The 19,964-nt window shown below is 43.5% G+C and overlaps 1 protein-coding gene across 1 annotated transcript in view; it reads left to right on the top strand.

The window, feature by feature from the left end:
- LOC125446816 (lysyl oxidase homolog 1) overlaps nt 1-19,964 on the top strand; it is an 89,378-nt gene that overhangs the window by 49,460 nt on the left and 19,954 nt on the right. The window contains exon 3 of the mRNA XM_048520688.2: nt 2,387-2,524. Coding sequence (XP_048376645.1) covers nt 2,387-2,524 — 138 coding nt within the window. The remainder of the gene's footprint in view (nt 1-2,386; nt 2,525-19,964) is intronic.

Here is a 19,964-nt window from a genome sequence, read left to right as displayed (position 1 = left end):
TTGCTAGACCCGTTTAAAAGGCAGTTAAGGGATAAGCACATCTCTGAGAGTCTGGAGTCTGATGTAGGCCAGGCTGGGTAAGGGTGGCAGATTTCCTTCCCGAAAGGACGTTAGTGAAGGTGTTTATTACCATCAACAGTAACTTAACGGTCAATTTTTTAAAAAAATTCCAGATTTATCAATTGAGTTTAAATAGAACGTTGACTGAGGTTTCAATTGGAGCTGAAAGAACAATGTGACATTTCCATACACATCATGGATATTCATTTGTCACTGGTAATCCTCTGGATTACCAATTCAATGACATTGTTTAACCTAGTTGGATAGATGTCTAGGTTATGACACAGAATGTCAACAATGTTAATGTCTCTTCCGCTGTGATAGTTCATTGTCTCTAACCTTGCACCAACTTGTAAGGTAACAAAGTCCGGCGCTGGATGAACACAGCAGGCCAAGCAGCATTTTAGGAGCACAAAAGCTGACATTTTGGGCCTAGACCCTTCATCAGAAAAAAAAGCTTGTAAGGTGATGCCTTTTAATCTACATATGATAAATTATGTTTGTCAAATGGAGAAAGTTGCCTGTGGCTCTTTGAGGAACACAGCGAATTACTCAATGTCTGTTTGCTCAAAAAAAAATTGTCTGTGCAAAGCCAATTGTGTATTCATTAGGTAATTCAAGTATTTAATTTTCTTCAGGACTGAGCTGTAGCTTGGAGGGCAGCACTCTTGCCTCTGTGTCACAAGTTTCTGGGTTCAAGTTCCCACTCCATGGTTGGCCACAAGAATCAAGATTGAAGCAGTAGTTAGTGCTGCACTGTCAGCGATGCTGTCTTTCAGATTTGATGTTAAAGCTGGTTACATGCCTCCCTGCTCCAGTGGTTGTAAGTAATCCTAGGACATTCCTATCAAGAAGAGGAGAGCTGTTCTCCCCGATGTCCTGACCAATATTTATCTCTCTGTCAACATCACAATTAGCTAGTTATTACCCCATTACAGTTTCTGGGCATTTGTGCTGTTGGCACTACATTGGGGCAGCACAATGGCTCAGTGATTAGCACCAGGGACTCAAGTTTGATTCTATCCTCGGGCTACTGGCTGTGTGGAGTTTGCACATTCTCCCTGTGTCTGTGCGAGGGTTTCTTCTGGGTACTCCATTTGCCTCCAAAGACATGCAGGTTAGTTGATAGGCCGTGTTAAATTGTTCCATAGTGTCCAGAGATAAATAGGCAAGGTGGATTTGCCATAGGTGATGCAGGGGTAGAGGAATGGGTAGGGTAGGGTGAGTCTGGGTGGGATACTCTTAGAGGATTAGTGTGTACTCAATGGGCCAAATTACCTGTTTCCACACTGTAGGGATTCTGTATACACCTCAAAAGTGTTTCATGGGCTGTTAAAGCCTTTTGAGACAGCCTGGGGTCAAAAAAAAGGAGCTGTGTTGACATAATATATTCACATTTGCAGGATGTTCCAAAGCATTTAATGGTCAATGAAGTGCTTTCCAAAGTCAGTCGTGTTCTAACGCAGGAAATTGTAAAGCCCTGCTATGGGAAGGATGTTTTTAAACTGGAAAGGGTGCAAAAATGATTTACAAAGATGTTACTGAGTCTAGAATGGTTGCGTTACAAGGAGAGGCTGGATAAGCTGGGATTTTCTTTCCTGAAGCATCAGAGGCTGAGGGGGTCCAGATAGATGTTTTTAAAGTCATGACGGACATAGATAAGATGAATAGCCAATGTCATTTCCCCAGGGTAGGGGAGTCCAAAACTAGAAGGCATAGGTTGTAGGTGAGTGGGGAAAGATTTAAAAGGAATCAGTAGGGTAACTTTTTCTTACAGTTTATGTAATGAGCTGCCAGAAGAATTGGTGGAGTTGGGTACAGTTGCAACACTTAAAAGACGTTTGGACAGGTAAATAGATAAGAAAAAGTTCCAAGGAATCTGGGCCAAATGCATGCAAATTGGACCAGTTTAGATTAGGAAAGTTGGTTGGAATGGGTGAATTGGGATGCGGGATCTGTTTCCATGCTGTATGGCTTTATGATTATGATTGGAACCAGGTGGATCTCATTGACTATGAGATCATTCATTGGCCCATGTTAACACCCCAATCAGGTATAAACAGAGAGAAACAGGGAATGTAGAGTCTCCTTTGTGGAAAGACTGTCTCTGTGCTGATTGGCCACAGTTAATATACTGTGTATATGTAAATACAGGGTGACTTGGTGATGGGATACCGGCTTGAATGCAGTTAACAGAATTGGCCCTTCCCTCAGCGCTGCCATCTCAGAGTGCTTGGGTGCATGAGTTTGGAATGACATCCTTTTGTTTGCAGCGTTCTGGCATATCCTCACTGGCTCAGACCAAGCTTTCTTTTGTCTCCCCCAGCTCTGCGTATGCTTCTGACGTCACGGATTACGACATCCGAGTTTTGCTGCGGTTTCCCCAGCGGGTCAAGAATCAGGGGATTGCTGACTTCCTTCCGAACAGACCTCGTCACTCCTGGGAGTGGCACAGCTGCCACCAGTAAGTTGGGGATAATGGGAACTGCAGATGCTGGAGATTCCAAGATAATAAAATGTGAGGCTGGATGAACACAGCAGGCCAAGCAGCATCTCAGGAGCACAAAAGCTGACGTTTCGGGCCTAGACCCTTCATCAGAGAGCTCTCTGATGAAGGGTCTAGGCCCGAAACGTCAGCTTTTGTGCTCCTGAGATGCTGCTTGGCCTGCTGTGTTCATCCAGCCTCACATTTTATTATCTTGCCACCAGTAAGTTCTCCAGTTGTGCATTTCAACAACCCTTTGGGTGCAAATTAGAATTTCCACTTGCCCAAAACCTATGTATACCCAATTGGCCTAGGGATTCAATTAAGATAAAATTATTCCTACATGCCAGTAATTATTTCTGTACAATGAAAATGACTTGAGAATTCTGTTTGAAAGATTACAGCTCATTTAAAATGTCAACTGAAAAGTTTAAGACAGTGACGACAAAATTGAATAAGTAATGGCAACTGATGTGTCTTTCATGTTTAAAAGCAGTCATTAATAATTATTGAGCTTTTTTATTTCTGATTCTGTTTGCTTCAGGTTCATCATCAGCTGGTTTCCTTTTTGGATTCCATTTATGTACAGTGGTTGAACATTATGCCCTAAATGCCCTTGAAATTGTATCTAGTTGGTTTTCTATCAAGTAATGAATTGATGCCAATCAATCAAAGCTGCCATATTTTGGGTAGATTGCCTTGCAGTAACTTAAAACTACAGAAAGTGTTCTGCCTGTTTCACTGTTTATGATTGAAATCAATGTTTACATCCACGTTTGCATGACAATCTATAATTCTTGATCCATGCATGGATCACGTGAGTTCTTGACTAGTTACAGAAAGGGCAAAGAAATTGTCAGTAAGAGAGTAGACAGAGAATATTGGAGAAACTCAGCAGGTCTGGCAGCATATGTGGAGAGAGAAGCAGACTTAACATTTTGAGTCCAGACATGACTTCTTCAGAACTCAGAACTGCTTGTGAGAGCGTTGAGTTGCATCAGCCAGTAAACAGAATGGTGCATCTGTCCAAATTTCACTTGTCCCATCATCTATGGAACTATCTTTTGTGTAAAGACATTAATGTTCAAATGCTGCATACTTTAGGGATGACCTCAATCAAAATGGCAGATAATTAATACTAAAACATCCTTTACAGTTTAAATACAAACTTTTATCTTAAGATCATACAACACGTCATGGTCTAACTACTACAAATTTTGCTTTTTATTTTGTAAATAATTGAGTAGCTCAGTATCCTACCGACCAATTAAAGTATTAGCAAAACCAGGTCTTGTTAGGAGATTAGCTACATTAAGTGGAGGTGATGGCCTAGTGGTATTATCATTGAACTGTTAATCAGAGACCCAGATAATGTTCTAGGGACCTGGCTTCAACTCCTGCTTTGTCAGATGATGGAATTTGAGATCAATAAATATCTTAATTTAAGAATCTAATGATGACCATGAATCCATTACCAATTGCTGGGAAACAGCCATTTGGTTCACTAATGTCCTTTTAGGGAAGGAAACTGCTGTTCTTACCTGATTTGGCCTACATGTGACTCCAGACCCACAGCAATGTGGTTGACTCTGAACTGCCCTCTGGGCGATTAGGAATGGGCAATCAATGCTGCCTATCCAGTGACACCCGCATCCTGTTAATGAATAAAGGAAAGGAATCAATATTAATTCTTTAATCATTAGATCTGTTGCCGGTCATTTAAACATTGATGAAATAATATCACCCAGCGATGTCTGTTGGTTTGCTTCAGTATTCCCCAGCACAGCACTAACTTGTACTTGTCATGTGCAAGGATCATGTAGAACCTGGTCTGTATAAAGCAAACTAAATCAAAGTTGCTGGAAAAAGTCAACAGGTCTGGCAGCATCTGTGAAGGAAAAGATAGGTCACGTTTTGGGACAGTGACACTTCTTCACAACAAAGCAAACCTTCTTTTCATTGTCTGGATGTTGAGCGGGCCATTATTTGGCCAACAGTGTGGTGGGATAGAAATTTACGAAGCTGAACATGTGCTGGGTTGGCTTGGCTGCTTGTTTGCACAACATGCTCAGTACTCCGTTGTACTTGATGTACTGGGACTAATTAAAAATGTGGAGGACCCATGATGACTGTGGGGATGATAAATGAGTTGTAGAGTCATACAGCACGGACACAGACTGTTCAGTTCAACCAGTCCATGCAAACGTAACCCCAAACTGAACTAGTCCCAGCTGCTAGCTCCTGGCCCATGTCCTTCCAAATCTTTCTGAATTGTGTACCTAGCCAAATGTTTTTTAAACGTTTGTAATTGTACCCATGTTCACCACTCAGGAAGTTCATTCCACACCTCTATCTTTTTTAAATCTCTCCCCCCTCATGTCTTTTCTAAAACCCTCTCCTCTCAACTTAAATTTGCCACCTTGTCTTAAAATCCCTCATCCTAGGGATATGACAACTACCGTCAACCCTGTCTAAACCCCTCATTGTATTGTAAACTTCTTTCTATAAGATCACATCTCCACCTCCTACACTCCAGTGAAAAAAGTTGCAGCCCATCTAGCCTCTCCGTACAATTCAAGCCTTCCATACGCAGCAACATCCTGGTAAATCTCTTCTGAATGCTCTCCAGTTCAATAATGTCAATCTTATAACAGGGCGACCAGAAGCGCGTACAGTATTCTGGAAGTGGCCTCACCAATATCCTGTACAACGTCAACATGATGTCCCAACTCCTATCCTCAAAGGTCTGAGCAATGAAGGCAAGTGTGCTAAATGCCTTCTTAACCATCCTATCTGCACTGTGATGCACTTTTCAGAGAATTATGTACCCGAAACTCTAGGTTCCTCTGTTCTTGTGTGAACATACACCCTCATTTGGATCCGATAGGGGGAAAAGACTGCTGTCACTCTTCTAGCCAAACCCAATCAGACATTTATTCCTCTGTATATTTTCCTCAAAATAGAGACTTTGCACACAATTGTTCCTTTTGCCTTTCAGATTGCATTAACAATCCTGGGAGTAAAGGCTCCATATGGAAACTTGGCCTCTGCTCACCCTCTTAAGACCAATTATTTCAGCAGTGAATTGCCAGAATACTAAAGTTTGAGGCGATTACATCATGGGGAGATCCAGGCCAACCTTGCTTTTGCCTCTAGGTTTTCAGATCTGGAGAGGCCAGTAACTTCATCAGGCCAGCATCTCAATTGCATCCAGATGCAGCGACTGACCTCCTGATGCTGTGAATGTTACATGGGATTTGATCCAACCTGTTTCCTCTTGACCTTGCTAAGTTAAACTTTCATGTTGGTGAGGTGAAAGATCCTGTGGATGAAGGGAGGGTGTAATTGTCCTGCTTTGCCCATACCTTTCACTGCTGGTGTTTGGATTGAAATGAAACACAGACTCAAGCTTCAATTCTCAATTCCAACATTGGGAAACATGCCAACTTGCCACCCCCATCTTGGGAGCTTCTCTCCTGATTGGTGAGATCTTTGCCTCTGAACAGGGATTGCCAAACATACTTGGAAGTAAGTGAGTTTTTGGCTCCTTTACCACAGGTATTGTTTATAAGTGGTAATAATACTCTCTTCCAACATCTTCCATCAGACAGAAGATAAAGAAGCTTAAACACAAGCACCAATAGATTCAAGAACAGCTTCTTCCCTGCTGTCATTAGGCTATCGAATGGACCTCTCTAATGGGGGAGACAATGGTCTAGTGGTATTATTAGCTGGACTGTTAATCCAAAGACCTGGATAACGATCTGAGGAGTTCAGTTTCAACCCTGCCAGGGCAGTTGGTGGAATTTGAATTCATAAAAATATCAGGAATTAAAAACCTAATGGTGATCGTAAATTCATTGTTGACTGTTGGAAAAACCCATCTAGTTCACTAACGCCCTTCAGGGGGTGAAACTGCTATCCTTACCTGGTCTGGCCTACACGTGACTCCAGACCCATGGCAATATGACTGACTCTAAACTGCTCTCTGGGAAATTAGGGATGGGCAATAAATGCTGCCCAACCAGTGACGCCCTTATCCCATGAACAATTAAAGAAAAACCAAATCTGATATCGACCTTGCTTTTGTGCACTTCCCAGCATACATAACCTTGTATGCCTCACTCTCTCTCCCCGTGCACCCTATGATCTGCATTGTCCTTGTTTGTTATGATCTGCCTGTACTGCATGTAAAACAAAACTTTTCACTCTATTTAGGTACATGTAACAACAATAAATCAAATCCAGTCAGCAGCCACTGAGTTCCAGGATGTGCTGTTTAAAAGGCCCATCGATATTTTAACTATGAGGAAAGGTTGGGGTTGTTTTTCCTTGGAACAGAGAGGACTGAGGGATGACCTGATTGAAGTGTACAAAAGTGAGGGGTAGAGATAGAGTAAAGTGTTTTCTTGGCAGAGAGTTCAAAAACCAGGTCTCATAGATTCAAGCTAAGTGGCAGTAAATTTAGAGGGGATGTGAGGAAGACCTTTGTATTCACACAGACAGTGCTGAGGGTCTGGACTTCGCTGCCTGAGTTGGTGGTGGAGGCAGAGACCCTATACTCTTCTTTCTTTTAAAAAAAGTCAAAATTAAAGTCAGAAATTGCTAGAAAAACTCAGCAGATCTGGCAGCATCTGTGGAGAGAAAGCAGAGTTAACATTTCAGGTCCTGTGACCTTTTAAAAAGATCGGATAAGCTTGTTCTTTTTTTTTAAGTGTCTGGGTCTGAACCTTGACTTCTGTAAGTTGCAAGGCTGTGGGCCATATGATGGAAGATAGGATTAGAAATAGCATCTGCGTGTCTTTGGGTCAGCATGGAAAATGTGGGCCAAATGGTTGCCTTCTCTGTTGTATCATTTCTGGAGTTTTTATGGGTAAATCTCTCACTTAACCTGAGGCAAATGTTTGACTGATATGGATGCATCATTCGTCATCACGTCTCCAAGGGGTTACCTCTGTCTAACAGCTTTTGGGAGGTCGTTCTCAGTAATTTACAACTGGTTATTGGTTGCATTTAAGTAGTGTAGAAAGCTGGAGATTGCAGGAAGATCAGGCCTTGTGGGCAGAAAAGGTGGAAATGCAATTCAATCCGTCAATGTGAAGTATCATGTTAGTGGTGGCCAAACGAGGCAAGGGATTATGAGTAGTGTAGAGGAACAAGTGAACTGGGGAGTACATGCCTGCAGATCACTGAAGGTTCAGAATCACAACAGTGTTGTGATAGCCAATGAGGCCATTCAGCCCATCGTGTCTGCCCTCGCTTGATAAGTGAACATCATTACCTAGTGCCAACCTCCTTTTCCCCCTCTACCCTTTAACATTATATTTCTTCTCCAACTAATCATTCAATCTCCTCTTGAATACCTCCATTGAATCTGCCTCCGCTACATTTGCAAGTGGTACATTTTAAACCCTCACTACTTGCTGAGTGAAAAGGATTTTCCTCAGTTTGCCCTGGCTTCTTCTGCAGACCACTTTAAATCTATGCCTTCTTATAGAGTCATACAACATGGAAATGGACCCTTAGGTGCAACCATTCCATGCCAAACATCATCCCAAACTGAACTAGTCCCACATCACCCCCCCCCCACCCCAAAACATTCCTTATTTGTGTACTTATCTAAATTTTGTTTTTAAATTCAATCATGAGATGATGGCGTCACTGGCCAGGCAACATTTACTGCCCATCCCTAATTGCCGAGAGAGGAGTTAGGAGACAACCACACTGCTGTGGGTCAGGAGTCACATGTAGGCCCAGACCAGGTAAGGATGGCAGCTTCCTTCCCTCGAGGACATGAGTGAATCAGATGGTGTTTTGCGCCCCCGATTATCAATAATGGATTCACAGTCATTGTTAGATTCTTAATTTCAGATATTTTTATTGAATTCAAATTCCACCATCTGCCATGGTGGATTTGAACTCCATCAAAAATACCACTAGCCCATCACCTCCTCTTGTCCACAACTTCCTCTGGCAGTTTATTCCACCTATGAGTAACACTCTGCATAAAAAAAAAACAAAACCCTCTTGTCTTTTAACACTGTTATTCCTATCACCTTAAAAATAGAGTTTGTTAGATTTAAGTGATAATTTACACAGCCACATATATTTCTTTTGATGTAGTGATGTTCTGTTACTTCCATCTTTTGCTATGAATACATATTTGGCATATATTTGGTTATCTTTAAACCTCACTGTGACCTCTGTTAGCTCAGCAGCAAGTCATAAAGTTGCACAAGATGGAAATAGACCCTGCAGTACAACCTGTCCATGCTGACCAGACATCCCAAATCAATTCAGACCTCTTGTTCTTGTTCCTTTTACGAACAGGAACAGTTTCTCCTTGATTAGTGTTGTGCAGCCCCTCATGATTTTGAAAACCTCGATCAGATCTAGATTTAGGGCGGCACGGTGGCTCAGTGGTTAGCACTGCAGCCTCACAGCGCCAGGGACCCGAGTTCAATTCCAGCCTCGGGCGACTGTCTGTGTGGAGTTTGCACATTCTCCCCGTGTCTACGTGGGTTTCCTCCCAGGTGCTCCAGTTTCATCCCACAGTCCAAAGATGTGCAGGCTAGGTGGATTGGCAATGCTAAATTGCCCGTAGTGTTTAGGGGGATGGGTCTGGGTGGGACGCTTCAAGGGGTGGTGTGGACTTGTTGGGCCGAAGGGCCTGTTTCCACACTGTAGGTAATCTAATCTGAAGATCTCTTCTCTGAGAACAGTCTGAATTTCTTGAATCTGTTTACAACTGAAGTTCCTCATCCCTGGGGGCTTGCTTGTAAATTGCTTTTGCACGGTTTCTAATGTATACCCTTCCTGTAATGTGGCACCCAGAACTGTACACAGTAGGTTGTAAGAAATGGTTCTGAAGGCATTTTGACTGAGTCTAATAGAATAAGAATGTGAGGATTATGGTAGGACTGTATAAATCAACATTAAGACCATGTACTGTGTATTGGTTTGCTCACTGTATTGAAGGAAGGATGTGATCACAATCAGGAGAGCGCAGAAGGGGATTTACGAGGATGTTGGCAAGAATGGAGAATTTAAGACGCAAGGAAAGAATGGATTAACTGGTGTTGTTTTCCTTGGAAGCTGAGACATAATTGAAGGGCGTGGATCAAGTGGTCATGAAGGATCTGTTTCTGGTAACAGGGAAATCAATAATTGGGATGGGCTATAGATTTAACATAATTGGCAGACAAACTACAATACTGTTGAAGATCAACTTTGTTCGCTTCTGTGGAGGTAGGGTGGGGATTTGGCGTTTACTACTTGAAAGGGTGGAAGAGGCAGAAACACTGATTTTTAAAAAAATTACGTGAATAGAGTCATGGAGTTGTACAGAAATAGACCCTTCGATCCAACTCGTCCATGCTGACCAGATATCCTAAATTAATCTAGTCCATTTGCTGGCATTTGGCCCATATCCCTCTAAACCATACGTATTTGACTTGCTGTATCCTAGAGTGTTTACTCCAAGCTACACAGATTCTTGACCATGCATCAGGCCAGAGCTCAACACACAGGGGACAAACAAGCTGAGTGAGTGGCTCCTTTAACATGTGCATATTTGCCACAAAACTCCCAAACAATCTTAAAGGGTCTGCGGATAGAAATAAGAGGCAACATTGGCTAAGCACCAAGTGATCTAAAGTGGGATTAGGCTTGTTAGGTGTTATTCTGTTAGTAAAGGGCTAAATCTGTGCCACATATTTTTCAATGTTATGTCCTGTTCCTTTTTTAGTTTCCGAAGAACTAGCTTCTTTCAGCTTTTAATCATATAAATGAGCTTTTTCCTTTTTGCTGGCAACTTGCCGACTGGCCATAATTGCACAACAGCAAGCTTGTAAACTATGTGAAATATTCCTAACAAACAAGTCCGAAGTTTGTGACTACAAAGGCCTGACTGTACCAGAGTGGATAAATGATCTTCAAGTTTGTGCAAGTCCGCTGCAATGCTTTTGCCTTCTGCTGTCAGCCAACAAAATAGCCATAGAAATTCCTGAATTGTTAGTTGTTGAAAGGAAGAGAATGAAATGGGGTCTATAACATAACAATTCAGATGTCAAAATAGGAGACCAGAACTTATATTAACCTGACACATCAAGTGCCAGAAATAGTGATGGGGTTTGGACCCTTTTCTGAATGCTGTTCCTTTAGATCACTATTTTACCCTAACAATCATTTTCTTGTTGAAATAATATTGGGTATAGTCTGTACCGATGCCCTATTCAATCCTATGGTTGCTTGATTTAGACCATAATTTGTAGTAGCAGAAGTAGGCCATTTGGCCCATTGAGTCTGTTCCGCCTTTCAGTGAGATCTTGACTGATCTGATAATCCTGATCTCCACTTTCCCACAAAAACAGGAATTGCTGGCAAAGCTCAACATGTCTGGCAACATCTGTGGAGAGAAATCAGTTAATGATTCGGGCCACAGGGATCTGAAGAAGGATCACCAGACCCGAAACGTTAACTGATTTTTTTTTTCTCCACAGATGCTGCCAGACCTGCTGAGCTTTTCCAGCATACTTCTGTTTGAGCTTCTGACTGAAGGCACCTGCAGTTTTTTTGGTTTTTGTTTTGTGATGTTGAGTCTGTGGTGCTCCCACATCGCTGCACTGGTGTGCTAGCCTTGGACTAATAACTCATGCCCAAAAATGGGCTATTTACTGTGATCTCATGATCCAAGGGTGAGGATATTTCAGCTGAGCCATCGCTGAAAATGGGTTTATCCAGGTGCAGTTTGAAACCCTTGGATAGTTGCTTCTACAATTTACAATTGATTTCCTAATCCTCGCAGGAGGAAAGAAAAGATATAACTGTTGTTTTTTGACTCAGTTACCCATAGAACTAACTTTTGAATCTTGACAAATGCATTACCTAAGCTTTGATTGGTATAGAACTGGCCAACAATGGCTGACATTTGGGCTTGAGTTTCATAGAATCGTGCAGCACAGAAAGAGACCCTTTGGCCCAACTTGACAATACTGAACTAGTTCCATTTGCCTCATATCCCTCTAACCCTTTCCTGGCAATGTACCTGTCCGAATGACTTTTAAATGTTCTAATTGTACTTGCCTATACCACTTCCTCTGGCAGCTCTTTCCATATACCTATTGCCTTCCTAGTGAATAAGTCTCCCCTCAGGTCCCTTATAAATCTTTACCCTCTCACCTTAAACCTGTGCCCTCTAGTTTTGTTGGAGATTCCAAAGACATCACTACAAATTCAACAGACTTCAAATATAATGCTGAAATTGTTCACCTCTCTCTATCTCTTTTGCTCTCTTTTTTTTCTCTCTCTGAAGAGCTGCGGATGCTGGAAATCAGAAACAAAAACAAATTGCTTGAAAAGCTTAGCACATCTGGCAACATCTGTGGAGAGAGAACAGAGTTAATGTTTCAGGTTGAGTGGCCCTTCCCCAGAACTTGTGACAGGTCACACAGATCTGATATGTACACTGTCAGCTTTGGAAACAGACATACTACCTCCTTGTCCTACATTGTTGAAGTGAGTTGGAAAATCATTTACAAAATGTCAAGATAATTGTAAAGTAGGGAGGGAAAACATAAATGATGCTCAATGAGATTGCAGAATGTAAAGCAAGGAACAGCAAAATGCTTGTATTTTTCTAGTGCTTTTTCAGACCACACCAGCTTTTTGAAATATTATAGTGTTGGAAAGTCATATTGAGGTTGTACACAACACTGGTGAGGCCTCTTCTGGAATACAGTCTCCAGTTCTGGTTGCGCAGTTACAGGAAGGATATTATCAAGCTGGAGAGGTTTCAGAAGAGATTTACCAGGATGTTGCCAGGTACGGAAGACTTGAGTTATAAGGAAAGGCTGAGACATTTTTCGCTGGAATGACCTTAAAGAAGTTTATAAAATAATGAGGGGGTGTACATAGAATTAATGTTAATTGTCTTTTCTGTAGGAATGGGGTTTTCAAGATTGGGGGCACATTTTTAGACTAGGAGAGAGATTTATAAAAGATGAGGGACAATTTTTTTACACAGAATCGTTTGCATATGGAATGAACTTCCAAAGGTGTTTGTGGGTATAATTACAACATTTAAAAGATATTTGGATAACTACATGGATGGGAAAGGTTTGGAAGGATATGGGCCAGGAGCAGACGGATGGGGCTTCTTTAGTTTGGGATTATGTTTGGCATAGACTAGTTGGACTGAAGGGTCTGTTTCCATGCTGTATGACTCTTTGACTCTATAATGTAGGAAATTAGGCAGGCAATTTACACAGAGCAAACTCCGCAACACAACAGTGTGGTCATGACCAGGTAATCTGTCTCTTATAAGGTTTGATAAAAGAAATAAAAGTTGGCCAAGATATCGGAGTATTCCATTGTGTCTTCGTTCATAATAATGCTATGTGATTTTTCACATCTGCCTGAGAAGATAGTGTAGCATTCCCACAGTACTGCACTTGGGGAGGTCAGTCCAGGTTCATGTTTGTGGAGCATGTCATCAATCCAGAAACTTCTGACTTGATTGCAAGAGTGGTACCAATTGAGCCATAACTGACACACACAAATTTAAATATGAAACAAAAATTAAACTACTGGATTCAATGTAAACTCTAATAGCGAAAGCTGAATAATGAAAGAGAGATGAAGAGAACATGGGAAGAGATGGAAAACATTACTTTTTAAATATTTCTGCCAATTATTAAAATGCTTAATATCCATTGAGATAATTGTTCAGGGCTACAGAGTGCATTGGAAGTAACTCATAGAATCTCTACAGTGTAGAAGCAGGCCATTTGACCTATTGAGTCCAAACTAACCCTCTGAAGAGCATCTCACCCAGACCTATCCTATCCATATAACCCTGGATTTCACTTAACCTACCTAGCCTGCACTGCCCTGGACACTGTGGGAAAGTTAGCATGGCCAATCTACCTAACCGATACATCTTTGGACATGTGGGAGGAAACCAGAGCACCCAGAGGAAACTCGTACAGATACAGAATGTGCAAACTCCTCACAGACAGTCACCTGAGGGTAGAATCGAACCTGGGCCTCTGGTGCTGTGAGGCTGCAGTGCTAACCACCGAGCAATTGTCCTCCCCTATGAATGAAGGCACATAATTTCATAAGAAATGCACCTACACCTAAATGCAACATTTCATAAATAATTCTAATGTGTTAACCTGATCCCTTCACATTTTTTTAGCCAGATGACTTGATTAGATACAATTGGAGTGAAGTTTTATGAAGGAGCAAGTCAAATCATGGCGACTTTCTGATTATGCACTAAAAAGAGTTGTTGTTGAAGATGGTGGATGTGGTGCCAGTCAAGGGTGCTGCTTTGTTCAGGATGTTTTTGAACTCCTTGTGTGTTATTGGAGCTGCACTCATCTGAGCAACTGGAGACTATTCTGTCACATTCCTGATTTGTAACTTTGTAGATGGTAGACTGGCTTTGGGGAGCCAGCAAATGAGTTAATCACCATAGAATTCCTAGTCTCTGACATACCCGTGTAGCCACAGCATTTACATAGATGATCCATTTTAGCTTCTGGTCAATGCCAATCCTTAGGACTTCAATTGTGGGAGATTCAAATATGGTGATGCTGTTAAGTGCCAAAGGGAAATGGTTAGAAATTCTCTTGTTAGACATTATTATGTTCTTGGCACTTGTGCACTGTGAATGTTACTTGCTTGTAATCAGCCAAAGTCTGAATACTGTCCTCATTTTGTTGCATACAGGCAGAAACTGCTTCTTTATCTGAGGAGTTGCAAATTGTAGTGAATTTATTGCAATCGTCAGTGAATAGCATCACTTCTGGTATCTTTAGTTGGTTAGAGTACCTACCTGGCAAGCAGGAGTTTGAGTTCATGTCCCAGTGCCTTATTGTTGTGTGGCACAGTGGCTCAGTGGTTAGCAATACTGCTTCACAGTGCTAGGGACTTGGGTTCAGTTCCACCTTTGGATGATTGACTGCATGGAATTTGTTTGTTCACCCTCTGTCAGGGTATCCTCTGGGAGCTCTGGTTTCCTCCCACAGTCCAAAGAGGTGCAGGTTAGGTGAATTGGCTGTGCTAAATTGCCTGTAGTGTTCAAGGAGCTGTAGATTAAGTGGGCTATAAGAGGATGGGTCTGGGAGGGCTGCTGCAAGTGTCGGTGTGGACTTGTTGGGCCAAAGGGCCTGTTTCCACACCGTAGGGATTCTATGTAACATTAGTTGGGTGGTCATAGAATGTTAATCCATTGGCGTTGCTGCCCTGCTACTGCCTTCTCCCTTAAATGTCTTCCTTTCTCTCAACAGCGGTCGGAAATGCTCTCCTCAAAAACGGTGTAACTTGCTAACTTTCGTCAACAGATCATCATGAGATCATCAGGAGGCGGAATAGTGTTGGCAGCCAGGCTTCAGTTCGCTTGCCAGCTCTATATGGAACTGGTACTGAGTCAGGCTCCTTGAGGAAAACATCTTGTGCATGATCAACTCCTTCATGAGTCATAGTGTTGCTGAAGTGGAAGAAAAGTTCCTTTCAGGATTTTAGTACTGTGCATGCCAAATAAGAATGTTTTCCAAGCTAAACATTTCGATCTGCATCCTCCATGTGTTTGTTATAACCAGGGTGCAAGTGGAGTGGATTATTAGCAGCTCTAGTCTTTTGATTGAGCTAAATCACCCCGCCCGTCACTTCCCGCTCTCCTCCCCTTGCTCTAGTATTATATACCTTGCGACAAACACAGTACTTTTTGCTACATTCCACACTTCTAGCTATCTGCAGTCAGCCAGAGTATGAACCAAATTTTCCTCACATTGACATTGCCATTTGTTATCCAGTCATCTCCATTCCTCCAACAACTTCAGTGACAATAAGAAAAGAGAATAATCACAAAGTAGTGAGAGATAATGGGGACTGCAGATGCTGGAGAATCCGAGATAACATGGTGTAGAGCTGGATGAACACAGCAGGCCAAGCAGCATCACAGGAGCACAAAAGCTGACCCTTCATCAGTAAAGGGGGATGGGGAGAGGGTTCTGAAATAAATAGGGAGAGGGGGAGGCGGATTGAAGATGGATAGCGGGGAAGATAGGTGGAGAGGAGACAGACAGGTTAGAGGGGCAAGGATGGAGCCTGTAGAGAAGAGTATGGGTGGGGAGATAGGGAGGGATAGGTCAGTCTGGGGAGGATGGACAGGTCAAGAGGGCAGGATGAGGTTAAAAGATAGGAAATGGAGGTGCAGCTTAGGTGGGAGGAGGGGATAGGTGAGAGGCAGAACAGGTTAGGGAGGTGGGGACGAGATGGGCTAGTTTTGGGATGCCGTGGGGGGAGGGTAGATTTTGAAGCTGGTGAAGTCCACATTGATATCATTGGGCTGCAGGGTTCCCAAGCGGAATATGAGTTGCTGTTCCTGAAACCTTTGGGTGGCATCGTTATGGCACTGCAGGAGGCCCAGGATGGCATGTCGTCGAAGGAATGGGAGGGGGAGTTGAAATGGCTCACAACTGGGAGGTGCAGTTGTTTATTGCGAACCAAGCGTAGATGTTCTGCAAAGTGGTCCCCAAGCCTCTGCTTGGTTTCCCCAATGTAGAGGAAGCCACCACAGGTACAGCGGATACCACATTGGCAGATGTGCAGGTGAACATCTGCTTGATGTGGAAAGTCGTCTTGGGGCCTGGGATGGGGGTGAGGGAGGAGGTGTGGGGACAAGTGTTGCACTTCCTGCGGTTGGACGGGAAAGTACTGGGTGTTGGTGGGGTTGGAGGGGAGTGTGGAGCGGATAAGGGAGTCATGGAGAGAGTGGCCTCTCTGGAAGGCAGACAAGGGTGGGGTGGGAAAAATGTCTTTGGTGGTAGGGGCGGATTGTAGATGGCGGAAGTGTCGAAGGATGATGCGTTGGATCCAGAGTTTGGTGGGGTGGTATGTGAGGACGAGGGGGATTCTCTTTTTTGATGGTTCTTGCAGGAATGGGGTGTGAGGTATGAGTTGCGGGAAATGCGGAAGACGTGGTCGAGGGTGTTCTCGACCACTGCGGGGGATCTGTTTGCGGTCCTTGAAGAATGAGGACATCTGAAAATTGCCTCATCCTGGGAGCAGATGCAGCGGCAGTGAAGGAATTGGGAATGGGGATGGAATTTTTGCAGATAGGTGGGTGGGAGGAGGTGTATTCTAGGTAGCTGTGGGAGTCGGTGGACTTGAAATGGATATCGGTTTCTAGGTGATTGCCTGAGATGGAGACAGAGGTCCAGGAAGGTGAGGGATGTGTTGGAGATGGTCCAGGTGAACTTGAGGTTGGGGTGGAAGGTGTTGAAGTGGATGAACTGTTCGCGTGCCTCTTGAGAGCACGAGGCGGTGCCAACACAGTCATCAATGTAACGGAGGAAGAGGTGGGGTTTGGGGCCAGTGTAGGTGCGGAAGAGGGACTGTTCCACATAACCTACAAGGAAGCAGGCATAGCTGGGGCCCATGCGGGTACCCATGGCCACCCCCTTTGTCTGTAGGAAGTGGGAGGAAATCAAAAGAGAAGTTTTGAGGGTGAGGATGAGTTCGGCTAGGTGGATGAGGGTGTCGGTGGAGGGGGACTGGTCGGGCCTGCAGGACAGGAAGAAGCGGAAGGCCTTTAGGACATCTGCATGAGGAATGCAGGTGTATCGGGACTGGACATCCATGGTGAAAATGAAGTGTTGGGGACCGGGGAATTGGAAGTTCTGGAGGGCGTGGGTGGTGTCACAGACGTAGGTAGGGAGTTCCTGGCCCAAAGGGGAGAAAATGGAGTCGAGATAGGTGGAGATATGTTTGGTGGGGCAGGAGCAGACAGACAGTGGGTTGACCAGGGCAGGCGGGTTTGTGGATTTTGGCAAGGAAATAGAAGCAGGCGGTGCGGGGTTAGGGAACAATGAGGTTGGAGGCTGTGGGTGGGAGGTCATCTGAGGTGATGCAAAGTAGCCTCTTGTTGGAATTTTTCTCTACTGTGTTGAACACCAAATATATCATACTTTGTCCTGGTCTATCTCAATGTTCTCATCTGTGGAATTCCACTCCACTTAGGGCGGCACGGTAGCTCAGTGGTTAACACTGCTGCCTCACAGCGCCAGGGACCAGGATTCAATTCTCACCCTTGGGCGACTGTCTGTGTGGAGCTTACACATTCTCCTTGTGTTGGCATGGTTTTCTTCCAGATGCTCTAGTTTCCCCTCACAGTCCAGGGACCTGCAGATTAGGTAGATTGGACATGCTAAATTATCCATAGTGTACAGGCTGGGTGTGTTAGCCATAGGATATGCAGGGCTATGGGGGGCTGGGGGGGAGCGCTGGGAGTGAGTCTGTGTGGGATGCTCTTTGGGAACCTGCTGTGACCTCAATGGGCCAAGTAGCTTGCTTCCACACCATAGGGCTTCCATAACTTCATCACTTTTGTGTTTCATAAGTGGGTATGAATTTTGAATTTCTATTGACACTGCCTTGCCAGGCAGTAGTAGAATGTGAATTGGGGCCCAACAACAAATTTTATCACAACAGGTTCCATTTACGAAGCAAGCAGAGTCTGTTTGTATTCACTTACCACAAAAAGTCATGACCAAAGTTCCCCACTAAAAGCAAGCTTATTTCTCCAAGAAAATCCAATGAATGGAAGATAGTGATTTATAATAAATCAATCCCAGTGAAGTACAATGTGATTGATGGGAATTACTCAATCAGTTTTGTTCAACCTGGGAGTATTAGCGTCACTATATGTGGATATCTTTTATTGGCTTTTGGATTTGGATATTTTCTTTAAGAACATGCGTTAATGTTTATTGTTCGTAGTTTTCAATGTGAGGGAGGCTGGAGGACAATTTTTTATTCATTCATGGGATGAGGGTGCTGCTGGCCAGGCAGCATTTATTGCCCATACCTAATCACCCTGAGGGCAGTTAAGAGTCAGCCACATTGCTGTGGGTTTGAAGTCACATGTAGGCCAGACCAGGTAAGGATGGCGGTTTCCTTCCCTCAGAGACATTAATGAACCAGATGCGTTTTTCCTGACAATTGGCAATTGATTCATGGTCATCATTTAATTCTTAATCCCAGACATTTATTGAATTCGAATTCCACTATTTGCTGCGGTGGGATTCGAACCTGGGTTTCTGGATTGACAGTCCAGGGATAATACCACTGGGCCACTGCCTTCCCCTAAAATATGTCCCACCTGTGAGACATTTCATCACTGGCTAGCCCACATTTATTGCCCATCCTTCGCTGCAACTTGAACTAAGTGGCCCTCTAGGCTATTTCAGAGGGCATTTTGAGAGTCAACCACATTGAGTCTGGAGTCAAATGAAGGCCAGACATGATAAAGATGGCAGATCTCTGTTCCTGCAGGACATCAATGAATGAGATGGGCTTTTCCTTAAAATTTCACTGTAGATTCTTAATTCCAGTTTTTTTTAAAGTTGAGTCCAAATTCCACTGTTTGCCACAGCAGGATTTCAAATCAGAGTCCCAGAACATTAGCTGAGTTTCTCGTTTGATAATCTTGCGATCACACCACTTGGCCATTGCCTCCCCAAATTGCCTTTACTTTTTCCACTGTATTTGCATCAGTAGTGAATATTATAATAATTGACCTCATCCACAGTAAACCCATGTTAGAATCCCAGAAACATGTTACATTGCAACTCGTCAGATACTGGAGTGGTTCTGTGTCTATGAGCTGCAAGACCTGGACCACAACCAGGTCTGGCTTCCTAAGTGATGGAATGTAACTTGTGTGCCAGATGGTTTAGATATCTCCTACTGGTCATTCGATGGCATTCTGTCACAGAATCCCCTTACTATCCACGTACTGGTGATTACCATTGTGATTACAAGGGCAGGCCAGAATTCTGTGGTGAGTAATTCACCTCCTAACACCCCAGATTTTGTCTACAGTCCATAAGGCATAAGTCAGGAATGTGGTAGAATACTCTGCACTTACCTGATGAGTTCAGAGGCAGCAAAACCTGACACTGTTGAAGACAATGTGGCTGCTTAACACTAACGCACAGTAACTGCACTTACATCTGCGTCATCTGCATTATGCACTGCAGTAACTCGCCAAGGCTCCTTTGGCATCTTCCAAGCCCATGAGATCTACTCAAAAAGCGCAAGGGCAGCAGATACCGCCACCTGCAAGTTCCCCTCTGAGCCTCACACTGTCTTTACTTGGGACTGCATCTCCATTCCTTCTCTGTTGCGGGGTCAAAGTCAAGGAACACCCTACCAAACAGTGCTGTGAGTGTATTTATACCGCAGCTCAAGAAGGTAGCTCACCAGCATCTTTTCAAGATTAAGACACTCCACTAAACCCATTTCCTTGGTAAAACTTTTGATATTCCTTCCAACATCTCCCCCTTTATTTTGGCATTGATTTTGTTTTGTGAAATTATGCTTCACTGTGCCTTGGAATATTCAAACC

The sequence above is a fragment of the Stegostoma tigrinum genome, chromosome 36 (genome assembly GCF_030684315.1).
Source record: "Stegostoma tigrinum isolate sSteTig4 chromosome 36, sSteTig4.hap1, whole genome shotgun sequence".
Lineage (NCBI taxonomy): Eukaryota > Metazoa > Chordata > Chondrichthyes > Orectolobiformes > Stegostomatidae > Stegostoma > Stegostoma tigrinum.
This window is presented reverse-complemented; position numbering and strand designations above follow the sequence as displayed.